This window comes from Hippocampus zosterae, chromosome 12 (assembly GCF_025434085.1).
Source record: "Hippocampus zosterae strain Florida chromosome 12, ASM2543408v3, whole genome shotgun sequence".
Classification (NCBI taxonomy): Eukaryota; Metazoa; Chordata; class Actinopteri; order Syngnathiformes; family Syngnathidae; genus Hippocampus; species Hippocampus zosterae.
The window spans coordinates 8,684,162-8,697,472 of NC_067462.1; the positions used below are offsets into that span (position 1 = coordinate 8,684,162).

At 42.1% G+C, this 13,311-nt stretch overlaps 1 protein-coding gene across 1 annotated transcript in view; it reads right to left on the reverse strand.

Annotated features, from left to right (window-relative positions):
* myo16 (myosin XVI) overlaps positions 1-13,311 on the reverse strand; it is a 73,631-nt gene that overhangs the window by 52,324 nt on the left and 7,996 nt on the right. The window contains exons 3-7 of the mRNA XM_052082427.1: positions 11,925-11,995; positions 10,971-11,114; positions 2,575-2,683; positions 987-1,111; positions 772-897 (exon numbers count right to left, since the gene is read on the reverse strand). Of these exons, the coding sequence (XP_051938387.1) occupies positions 772-897; positions 987-1,111; positions 2,575-2,683; positions 10,971-11,114; positions 11,925-11,995 (575 nt within the window). The remainder of the gene's footprint in view (positions 1-771; positions 898-986; positions 1,112-2,574; positions 2,684-10,970; positions 11,115-11,924; positions 11,996-13,311) is intronic.

The following is a 13,311-nucleotide window of genomic DNA, read 5'->3' on the forward strand; positions in this document are numbered from 1 at the left end:
GAAAATGGATCATTGGATTATCAGACTGGAGGTGACCTTTAGATTAAGTACCCGTAGATTAAGTTGCAGAACCCTGCGACCGGTTGATGACGAGCCCATATACCGGTATTTCTCCCCAAAATCACCCGGGGTAAGCTCCAGCTCAAGCATGACTCCAATGAGTACTATAGAAATTGGATGGATGGATGGATGGATGGACGGTACGGTAAAAAGTACAAAAGTTTGAGGATCAGAATCTTTTCAGTCTTTGACTGGTTGCATTTTACGAAGAAAACGTACCAATTTCTCTTTTGGCAAAGTCTACCATCTTGTCATTCATAATATGAAGGACAAAAATGTGCTTTTTTGACAAGACGAAACTAAAGTTGGGAGTGATTCTAAATATGCATATATTCTCTTTGTCAGCAGACAAGCCCAAAGCACAGAAATGTAATTACAAAAATCACGATGAGTGTGCAGTACTTCAATGTAATCCGCTTCTTCTACTTCATAGCATCAGATCAAATCAGCTTTCATCCACGACTTTGCAAAAATGTCCTCTCCTTCTTCAGGAGACCACGAAAAAGCTAATCTAAAATGCAATCCCGAATCCATAAGCGATGCAGCTGGGGGATCAATGGAGACAAAGGGAGCCGTTTATCAGAAATTGTGCAGAGTGACTGCAGGCCAGTTCGTCACCGGGAACAATCCATCAATACTTCCCCCCATTACTGCAATTGCACAGTAAGGAATCTCCTGCAAAAATACAGATTATTATTGTTATTATTTTACCTGTCCATATTTGGCAGCCAGATGAAGAGGTGTCCAAAAGTTGTGGGCCACAGGATGAGGATCTGCCCCGTTTTCTAACAGCACAGTCGCCACATCCCGATAGCCACTGGCACATGCAATGTGAAGCTTTTAAAAGGCCGGACAGGTTTAATGAGTTAGGTCCAAACAAGCCAAAAAAAAAAAAAAAGTAGACCGGATACATGAAAGAGACTTACCAAGGTCACCCCCTCGTCATTGGGCTGATTGAGATCCGCCCCTGCGGCTACAAGCTGTCGAATATCGGATAGCATGCCGTTGGGCCTCTGTGTCCTCATGCTATGCATAGAAGACACATCCACACCTGTCATAGAAAAACAAGTAGACCTTTAAAAAATATATATGCTCACCAAAAATAAGTAGTATCCAAACCATTCCGTCTTCATTAATCTCCGACAAACGGCGGAGATGAAAGAAGTTTGCAGGAATAAGGTTTGAATGACCATCAGTGGACACTACACGTATACTATAAAAAGGAAATATCATGTGATTCCTACCAGCTGATCAGTGAGGAAAAGTAGAGTTCATCTCCTTCCCATAAGAACAGTAATTAGTTTCAGACATCATCAATTGGTTTTATTCACTTTTTTCCTTTGTTTGTTTCAAGCTACATTCCGATCACATGGCTAACTCCAAATTATTATTGTAACTAAATATAGTGTGTAACTGGTGAGCAATTACATGAGATAGAAAGTACTGCACATGGGTAGTTTTTGTCATAAAGCGAAGTTTCCATAGCAACAGAGGCCCAGCATGCCCTGTGTTGCATGGTGGTGGTGGTGGTGGTGGTGACGGAGGGGGGGGTGGGGGGACTGCAGCAGAGATGTGATCACTTTGGGGCTTAGCGAACAAAAGCTTGAGTGAAGTAGTCATAAATTACTGTAAATGGCCGGGGCTCATTGCAGAGACGGACATGGTTTGTGTGAGTGTGCGTGCGTGCACGTGTGCTTGTCGGTTGCACTTAACTCTTGAAGGGTTTGTGGTTTGTCACATGTAGCTTTATGGTAGGCCTACAGAGGATCATTACATGCTGTACATGTTTCTAACCACATTTAGCCCTTGAGGGTACAGCATATGTAAAACAAAACAAACAAAAAAGAAAAAGACTGCATTAAAGTCCTTAAAATGCTCGCTAAAGCTGTCTGTAGATGCTAATCGCAATGCCCCATTAACTACAACGTCTGCTGCTCTAGCTTTCACTGTAATCATGAGTGCAATTCTGGCCAACACGATTTTTTTTTTGTGGGGGGGGGTTGACAATTTTGACTGAAGTTATGAGTTTTTTTTATATTTTTTAATTTTTTACACAAACAGATGGGCTTGGTCATTCATGGGTGACAAAATAAAATGTCAGATATGTAAAATTCTATTTCAATTACAGTTAATTATCTGTGTATAGAAAGCGGTTTATTTTATTATGGTTACTTTTATTACATTTTCACACTAAATTTAAAAACATGCTAGACTCTTTCCCCACACAAAAATGAAGATGCGCTCGTTTTGTACGCCGAGTGCCCGTCTACCAAAATATGGCCCTCAATCGTTGTTGAATTTTTTGTTTGTGTGGCGATGACGCTGTTAAGCTAATCAAGTATCACAAGACTCTTCATCATGTTACTTAATCTTCAGCGGGCCGTTATTTTGCCCATGGGCCACATGCCGCCCACACCTGCTTTTGACTCTAAAATGTGCAAATGTGTCAGACTGGTGAATGTTTGCCATTTTGTCTGAGGTGAAAAGCAAATAAAAGCAGTAGATGTCTTCTACCGTTTTCCTCCAGGTGTTTTTGCAGAATATAGCGACTCTCGGTTCCCTCAGAGGCATAGTCCAGAGGAACGTTCCCGTCGACGTCCTGCAGCAGAACGTTCACCCCACCCTTTCGCGGAACAAGAAATAACATGGGGTTAGTTTTAGCACGCGACATTTGTCGGGATCAATTCTATGAAATTACAGTGAAATTACAGCTCAAATCAAAAATGACTGGATCGGTAATGGATTTATTTTATTAGAACAAGTGTGATCCAATCCATTGGCTCACAAACGACATGATATAACCTCAACTTCACATTACGCGAAATGCAATCACACAGCTGAGCTGACGCCGTGTTTGCTACGTGCCGGTGTTTTGATCACCTTAGCAGAACCCGACACTGCTGTCGTCATTGTGTTTTCCTTCCTCGGTATCGGATATGAAAAAGTGGTATTGAGGCACAGATATATAAAACATAAATATATTGTTAAACACTTTTGTTTTCTTCCTGTGGGTGAAGGCTAACAGCATTCATGCCCTGAATGTACATTATCACCAAGTCGGTAAAATTTGTTATGAGAAATGATAATGGATGGATGGACTTTTTCATTGTTTTTCAATTTTACTTTCAATATTATTTTAGCTTATTTTGTACCATACTTGTACTGTCGTTAAAAACGTACACACGGAGTTTTGAAGTGGGTGATACTTGCACCCATTTGTCCTTCTATTATTTCCTGTATAAAAAATGTGTCATGAAATCAACAAAAAACAAAAACAACAAGCATCCTGACGTGAATTCTGTTTGACCTTGGTAGTCGAACTGTATCTTCATTTTTACCTGATAGGATAAGAGCTCACACAAGCTGAGGATCTCATTAAATTAAAAAAAAATTCTGGGTTAATGTTAGGTGAGGTGAGAAGATGAATGTGTGTTTGCGTTTACGCGATAAGGATTAGACTGGAATGATTTTCTAGCACGCCCTCTCTTCGGGGGCCATTAACGACTGGCAATGCGGTTTTGATAAATTGCATCGCTTTGGTTGTCCTCATTAGCTATTAAACTAACGTAATATGCATGAATTATGCAAAATGTGCACGTTATTTTCATGTTTAAGCAGTAAAAATAATATACATGGTTACACACCGCCGCATGAATCGGTTGTTTGACAAGAACATTAAAAGGCAAGCGATAGGAATGATCATCGCTGGACCAGGTCTGATCACGGTGATGGGGCGTGAGGGGAGGGAGAGAGGGCGGGGGGGCACTCCCTAAGTGAGTACTTTTATTGGGCATACCCAGCTAACTGAATCATAATCACTGAGTCATGCATCATGAAAGAGATTTACGAATTGTGTCCATTAAGTAAAGGGCTGAAAACCTCCTCAAAGCAAAAGTCCACTTTGAATCATGCATCAGAGACTTCTTTTATAAGCAGAAAAAAAAGAAAGTGGAATTGCAAATTTCCAAACAAACTGTTTTTGACACAAGCCGCGCCAAGAGATATTACGGATAAAGCAAGTGTAATGGCGTCGCTTTATCGTCAGAGAACCGTTGCAACACTCACTGAGCTGGCTCAACCAATTTTGCTGACTAATGAGGGTTAACAAAAGCAATTTTTGAGGAAATATTCTCCAAGCACCACCACTCTTGTAACTAGGATTTAATATCAACCGACAATATGTCTCTTTAGTTTTGTGCTTGATGCCCCAGCAAACACCAATCACCCTCCTCATAAAACCGACTGTGACAGTAAACAGCGCAGTAGTACAAATACAAATAAAATGCACACTTCAGGAGCCAAAATCCTAATTCTCTTATCTTCTACTCCCCCGGCAGTTAAACGAGCTCTTGAAAAGAAGAACCTGTGGCTAAAGACAAACTGTAGCCGGGTTTTTACTTTCTCGATCCAAATTTGACACCTCAGACAGGAGGATTTGGATGATGGCCGTCAACAAGTAACGCAGCATTTTAAAAAAAAAAGTCAATTTAAAACCAAATCTGGTTCCTCTGCAAACTGAATAAAATATATCATGGATTGCCATAAGGTACATGGAAACGTTACAGTACATAAAGAAGATAAAAGTTATTCATTTACGACACTAATAATGAATAACAAACATTTCACAAAATATCGTGACTGCTTAACTCATTAACACCCAAAGACGTTTTTAAACGTCTTTTCAGACTTGGTCCAGAATTGGCTGGTATTGAATGATTAATGGTGAGTGAAATCGTTTACAGGAGTTGCAGGCATTATTTTAGCTTAAGAAAACTATCATCTGATTTTTTTTTTTTGATTTGATTTTCACAAGATTTTGTTTCGTCATGTTTTTGCTGTGAGCATCGGAAAGATATAGATACAGATACATGACTTTCATTTTGTGGTTGAAGTAACATACAATTTTTATCCAGAACACAGTGTTATAAATAGTGTAACTACACACAAAATGGATATTTGGCTTTCAAATGACATTTCAGGACGAACCTAAAATGCATTCAAACCTTTACAAATGAGCCCAATGCGACCTTCTTTAAGCTTTTGAATGCACATGTCCAACTGTCCACAACTGTGTTTCAGTACTTTTTGCACAAGTTGCTGTCCTCTAACAGAAACATTACCAATGGGTGTTTTTGATCCTTGAATCGACCGATAAACGTGCTGGTTCAATTTGAGCTGCTGTCTTCAATACGCTGTTCACACGTTGACATCATGAGACCAAGACAGGACCTAACAAGGGATCTTACCATTTTGATGCTGCAAACAGGGAACGCTCTTAGACGCAAGTGGCCACTGAGCTTAGCGTGTCACCGACTATGAGTCAGAGCCTGGCATTAGAGTGTCACACACACACAAAAAAAAAAAAAAAAACATGAGGTACAGCGGTAACTGAGGAAGACGTTGGTAACCTGGAAATTGTGTTTGCTGGTCTGGTTGCGGTGTACCTAATATGTCTGGTGAGAATATAATGTGTAAAATGGCTCGACTCTCTCTGGAGAGTAACGGCGCCGCCACAAAAGAAATACAGTAGCTACTCTTTCAATGCGGCACAAAGCGCCACGAGACCAGGCGACGCAGATGGCGGCGGGGGAATTATGACAAGTGGCCTGTGGACGCAGAGGAATTAGTCATGTGTCTGCGCCGGAATGATAAGCGATGACAGATATGAATGAGTTGGCGTCGGCGAGCAGCCCCGCAGACGGCGGGGAGGTTAACAAGTTGACTCCTGACCTGGTGCGGCTCACCATGTCAATATGATGAACCGCATGTTGTTTCGGAGATGAAAGTCACACTTCTGTTTAGTGGTTACTTATCTGGATAGCTATTCAATTAAAAGTTATTCCCTCCTCTAGATAACGGCTATTTGTGTATACTGTGACCGCTGCAGCATTAATGATAACGGTAGTTGACTCCCCTTGAAGCATATCTCAAACTGCTTTACATATCGGCGCTCTCGAGTAGGATAGAATCAAAATAATTTTCACTCGCTATTGTCTAAAAAACGTACAGATTTTTGAATTTGAGGCAATGTAATGCTCTCAATAATTGAGGAAAGGGTGGAATTATGACACAGACAGTATCAGGCAGTCTTTGTTCAAGACTAATATTAAGTCTTACTTTAAATCCATCAACAATTTGTGAAATGAAGAGAATGTGAGGGGACCTGTAAATATCGCTTTTTGAGATATGATTCAACTGACCATAGTTTGGCAAATTTCAGCCTGGCAGCGATGAGATGCAACATTTTTAAAAAGGTGGTACTGTTTGTTTTGTTTTGTGCGTGTGTGTGTTTTTTTTTTAAACCTGGTTATTAAATCTCATAAATGTGGGGATCATCTTTAAAATATCTTAAAAATCAGGATTTGGTTAGCACGTCGACTTCACAGTGCGGAGGTACTGGGTTCGATTCCAGCTCTGGCCTTCCTGTGTGGCGTTTGCATGTGCTCTGCGTGGGTTTTCTTCGGGTACTCCGGTTTCCTCCCACATTCCAAAAACATGCACGGCAGGCTGATTGAACACTCCAAATTGTCCCTCGGTGTGAGTGTGAGCGCGGATGGCTGTTCGTCTCTGTGCGCCCTGTGATTGGCTGGCAACCGGTTCAGGTGTCCCCCGCCTACTGCCCGAAGACAGCTGGGATAGGCTATTGCACGCCCTGCGACCCTTGTGAGGATAACACAGATCAGAAAGTGGATGGATGGATCAGGATTTGATCTCCAATTTGATCGGTACTCAAGTGCTGTCTCTATGAATGGAAATAATTCATCACAATAGTCTTTCGTGGGTTTCGTGTGTACTGCGCAGTGTGGAGTTTTGTGACTTTGCAACAAGTAACCAACCCCTCGCTCTGCACCTAGTCGTCATGGTTACAAAAGCCATAGCCCAGCAGTTGGAGCAAATGAGAAGTGGCTCTTTTGCGCAGGATGTTGCTTTCATCTCAACGCAGGCTAATTTCAGCCACAGAACAGCTGTAATTATTGACCCTTGGGTCACACACATGTTATTAAGACACTTTGGAATATTTTTAAATTGCAAACGAGTGCAGGATGTTTTACATAAGCTGTCATGTAACGTGCTTGACTCAGTTCATTCCCACCAAATGACCAAGAGGTAGAACAAATGCAAATATTGTACTTGATCCCCACACACATAGCGAGCCACTTTTTAAAAAAAATTTTTATACCCGCCTAAAGTGTATTTGTTGAATTCAGTTGTGAACGTGCTTGCCGATAAACTGGTCGTCAAGCCCAACAACTCATGTGGCTAACGTTATGCGGCGAGTCAGGATCCCTTGACTGCATCGCTGAACAAAAACTGAATAAATAAGTGAAACAAATGTGTTACGTCATTAACTCCAAGCAGATCCCCCTCCATGCGATTGCAAGGCAAACCTAGCGACTTTTATCTACAGACAGACATACGAAGCTGAGCTCAAGGGAGCCGGGGGCTCGCCGTTAGCCACAAACTTCAAAAGACTGGCAAATGCACACGTTCCAAATGCATCCGTCACAAGCAGGGAAAGTGGGTCGATTCCAAAACTCCCCACCGGTGGATGACGATACGAAATAACATTTTAGAAGCGTACATGTCTCCTTCGAATCACATGATCGCTTGGCTATATTTTGTAAATGTTTAGAGGGGTGAAGCTCCAATCAGAGAACCACAGTACCAATGCATGCCGTCTCAGAATTTCCCGTTAATTACCAGAACCAGAGCAGGAGCAAAGAACATACTGTATGTGGGAATATTCTTGGAATCCGGTTGGCGATGAAAGCGACAATCGGGAGGATAGAGAGGGGAAAATCCTGGAATTTTGTTCATCAGCAAAAGTCACACTGCTTCAATGAAGGAAGCATTGATGAAGGATGGACTGTGAGGAGCAAAAGACAAAGAGTCCATGAGTAAGACGCAATTTCTTCCGGTGGCATTTAAAGATAAGGCGGCTAATCGGGCACATCGAGTGAGGCCACGTTTCCACTTCTCATTAAAATGGAAAGCCATCATATTCTGTGGAAAGCGCCCCCCACTTACGACACCAATAAGGCAGCAGCTGCATGATTGGAGTGCAAAATCAACGAGCAGATGAAAAAGGATGTTGCATCTGCATCGGAAATGGAGTTAAGTCAAGACTGTTTTTACACATTTCGTTCGGAAGGCTTTTTGGGTTACCTGCTCAAAAAGCCCTCTTGATGCTCAGTGGACATTTTTGAGGAACAAATCAGTAGGTTTGAGGTCTCAAGTCCATTGACGACTTTTTGCTAGGACTTTTCAAGTATCATAGCCTAACTTTTCCTTCAAGTCCAATTTTGAATGTTTAAAAGAAAAAAAATCACCAAGTACATAAATGAGGAATAAAAATTGTCAAAAATAATGCCACTGTTTCAGTTCTCAAAAAGAGATGCCAACTTTCTTGTGCTTACACAGCTCTACATGTTTGGGTCGCACATTTACACCCACATAGAAGCTGAGATGGCTGCGCACCTGACAACTTGGAGACAGAAAAAAGATTACAATTTTGACCAACAGGTCTAAAATCAGGCGCAGGCAAGGTCATGAGATTTTGGTGGATTTGTTCGAGGTGCAGGCAGACAGATTATGAGCTCCGCAAACATATGTGGTCACGTCATTCCTGAATATGACAACACCAAACATCGGTCCCTCTGATTCCATGTAGGAATCAATTCATTGATGAATTATTATTTTGATTATCATTATCCTAAATATATATTTTAAACTATGGGTAGAGGGTGTGGTTTTGTCACACAAGGATGGGCGATCAGGAGTACAAGGGTGTCTAAATGCCCACTCCAAAGCAGCCAACTTTACGTCTTCCGCAAGTGGAGATCTTTCACTTTTTTTTAAATGTACTTCATGTGCGCCGATCTTCTACATATACTCAAGCGAGTGCTTCTACCATGCAAATCTCCTGCGCTGAAATTAAAGGCAATGAGGGGAGCTGCTTCCATTGGATGACAAGCAAGTCGGCTGTGTTACCTCCCACAATGGCGCAAACGCCCCTCTCTACCTACGACCGTCTACAAAACACCAAAAGAAATAACATTCCACTTATGCGTATAGTTAGACTGCACTTTGTTCAAAACTGGCGGTGGGCATAGAAACAGGACCCATGGAGATAATAGTTTTATGATGGCCATAGTTTGACCCTGACATTTTTTGAACATTTTGAACATGAGCATATTTCTATTTATGATAAAGAAAAAAGATATAGATTTGATCAATTGCTGTAAATTTAAAACAACTTATTTCAGTAATACCCCCCAAAATGTTTATCGGGAAAATCCATCCATCACATGGAGACTTATATTAAATGGATGGCAGGCATTAAGAGGAAGTGAAGCATCCTGCGGGGGAGCAAACGCTGACAGACCCACCGCAGTGAGCATGTCAACCTTTGGAAAGCAGCGCCTCAGTGGAACCTCCACATTGCCACATACAGTCAATCAACACAGCCAAGCTGTAAAGGAGTTTAGCTCCAGCCGGGTGACAAGCCTCTACGGGTCTCATCAACATAACGTGACTGAGCCGAGTGTCTTATTTGCCCTCCCCTGGAGATGGCCCTGCTCTCTTTTAGGACCTAATAAAAAAAAAAACCTCTGGAATCAGCATCTCTTTGATGGCAAAATGCATTCGCTAGTACTGTGCGGAGGTGTTTACTGTATTTACTCGATTGCAAATGGGGAGCAGGATGTATTCGGGTGTTGGCATTTATCTGTATGCATTTTTTACTAAAAATGACGTTTTTGAAAACGTCTAATGCCACAACGTTTGAAGAGCCAGGGCAGAAACAACATCGTGGGGCGATCACGTCGTAGTTTGCTGGAACGTTCACCATCAAAAATATTCATGAAAACTGCATGGGGAACGCCTTGGGAGCATTATTAGTAAGACTCTATTCATCTAAGACGGGCTGTTGTTTTGATTGGCAACAGAATACAGCAGCGGAAAGTCAAAGTCAAAAACTTTCTTTGCAATAAATCTGCTTCATTTTTTATCCCGCCATCGCAATATTAATCAGAATAGCGTGTCTAGATGAGTGGGAGCAAATCAAATATATTGCAAAGAAATGTTTTTACTTGCGGTCCTCTTTAAAATCTTTGTGTGATGTCTATCAAGTGACATGATGAGAATTCCCCAAGAGGAAAAGGGATGCATTTATTTGAGGGAGGGGTTCATTTGTCTGAAGTAGATCACACACTTGACTATGAGTCAGGGCATGGCATTTATTCACGGAACAGACACTTTAAAGGATATTTACCAGCTCAGAGTGCTAAATGCCACCTCGTAATACTGCATTTATGTTTAGACGTGGTGAAGTAACATGTGGCTCGTTACACCAAGGCTATTTTTAATGTCCTGTTCCAAGGTGCTGTAAAAAACAAAAAAAAAGATGAACGTTTGTGTTTAAGAGGCAGCTCAATGTTTAGGATGTGTGAGCCGTCAGCTGGTGTATACTATATAATGTATGCTCGAGCTCTGTGAATAGTTCAGGTATTTGCTCTGTACAATCTCTCCTTTTTATTGTTTATTTTCTTGTTTTTGTTTATTACAGTAGCATTGGACATATTGCCAAAACAGCTACTAATTGAGGAAATACAGTATCCTCAGCTGAGCTTGGTTCGTCCGATAGGATCGCTGCGTCTTCGACCGACGCCTTCCAAAACCCTCAAATTATTTATTACACTTGTGTCGTTCCAAATATAGAACCTGTACACCATCCAATTCAAAGAGAAAACAAATTGCACCTTTCACGCTTGAATTAGTAATGCTTGCCCATGCATGCTGTTATTATGTGAGTGTCTGGTGGCATGCGGTTATCAAAGTCTGTTCTCCTCTTCTTTGTACTGGCACGCACGTCGTGTGTGTGTGTGTGTGTGTGTGTGCGTGTCTCTCACCAGAAGCAAAAGCAGCACCATGTCGGCATGGTCGCACGCGCATGCTACATGCAGAGCCGTCCACAGGTCTTCGTCCTGCAGGTTGACGTTCAGGCCTCGCTCCAGCAGCACCTCCGCTGCCAGCACGTTGTTATGACGAGCGCACTGCGAAATGTTTGGCAGGGTATCGTTCTGATGCACTCGATATAAGGAGTTGTCGATTCAAGTGGGCTTGTAGCGCAAAGCGTACACCTACACAATGCGGACAACTATCTTGGGACGAGCGGTTTAGTTGATCCTTTTGTGCCTCTGTTATACTGCTGGGTGCATGCCATAGCGATGGCTCTATCTGCTATGGAAGCATTGGCAAAACCAAGAACGATGAGGGGGGGGGATTAGGTTTTTTTTTTTTTTTAATACCTGGTCAACCGGAGTTCCAATATTGCATGAATATCTGTGTCGTTTATGTTATGTTGTATTGTTTTGTCATTATCTGAACTGTTTTGTTGATGCCGGCGTGGGCACCCGCAGCGGCTCCTCTCTCTCTCTCCTGTGGTTGAGAGTAAAGAATTTTCATCTGTACTGTATGTTGACCATATAGCGCATTCGACAATAAAGTTGACTCGACTTAAATATGGATGAACCACCGTTTGGTTGCTCATTGGTCATGCGGTTTAGATTTCGATGCAACGCGGTAAACGTGGTGATCCCTTGACTCCAAAAATGTCATTTGACTAAGCTCGTAACTCGTTTCCTGCGTGTGTTTATCTGCACAAGTGTTAATCATGCTGTTCACACAAAAGCAGTCTTCCCAGACCAAAGCACTGCTTATTTCGTTTCGTGGTTAAAATTCATTGGCGGTTCAAACGGTCGCATGCAAGACAAACTCCAGTGAAGTGCTACATACATCATCATCATTATTATGTCGCATGCAGCTGTGAGATATGCGGTGCCGCATTTGTGTGTGCTGCCTACCAAGTGTAGCAAGGATCCCCCAGAAGAAATTGGGGTTTTGGGGTCAGCTCCCTCCTTCAGGAGACGCAGCACTGAAACACAAGTGCAACGCCTGTGATTTACATTAACAAGAAACACAAAAACGTCACAAATGGACACAGACGGAGCACCGGGGCGATAAGGACAATCAATAGTGAACACTGGATCGATGCTAACTCTTCAGCCATCCATTTCGATAATGCTTGTCCTCATTTGGGTCATGGGTCAGGTGGAGCCTATCCCAGCTGGCTTTGGGCAATAGGCAGCGTACACCTTGGAGGGGACATCCGTCAATCAACGGAAAATATTTGAAAAAAAATACAGACTCACATTCACACCTCTGCACAATTTAGAATCTTCAACAAACATGCATGTTTTCAAAACGAGGATGGAAGGCAGAATACCCGAAGAACACCCACACAAGAATGCGGACAACATGCAAACTCCACACAGGAACCTCACGACTGTGAGGCAGCTGTGCTAACCCTGGAGTAGTTCACAAATCTTAAACAATAATAATGATATTTTTTTTATTTTTCATTTTATAACTGCCTTTCAAGACATCCAAGGACACTTTACAATCAGGAACAATAGAACACACTACGGGTTGAGCAGCGGCAGCCAGACGCGCCAGCATTCACTCAACCCCAAAAGTCTGAAGAAACCACAAGGGAGGGAGAAGGGGAGAAAAAAAACACGCTCGAACCATGCTCATTTTGAGGATATCAATGCCCGAAACTCCTTTACATATACACGTACACAGCCATGCACATACGTAAAAGTAAGCCAAGTCAGCTCTGAAGAGGGGTCAATTAGTCTGCCACTAATTCCAACCGTGATTGACCGTCTCAAAGTCATTTAAAGGCTCATTACTTTATTAGACAAGTTCAGCCTCATTAGTCATCACGTAATAATGTACATATTCACAGGGAGGACAAAAGTATTGGGACACCTGGCCATATCATTTAAGGAGTCACCCCGTTTGCAGCAACAGCGGCTTCTAATCTCTCGTAACCACTCACGTGCACGCCTTTTTTTAAACAATGTCGTTTTCAATAAACACAAGATGCATGCTTATGGGAACAATCCAATACAATACATGCTGATTTATATAGCGCTTTCACAACAGCGGCAGCTGTAACAAAGCGCTTAACAAAACAGTTAACATAAAGTAAAATAATAAACACAACACATAACATAAAACACGGACAGTCGTGCAGTCCTAACCACTTTTCCGTCACATGCTTTGTTGTTTGAAGCAGTTTGAGATGGAAGAGGAGAGAATCAAAGTCCCCTTTAACCAGTGGATTAGAGACGTCATGCTCAAAATGTGCACACGTCGGCTACAAGCTAAGTTTCAAAGTCAAAA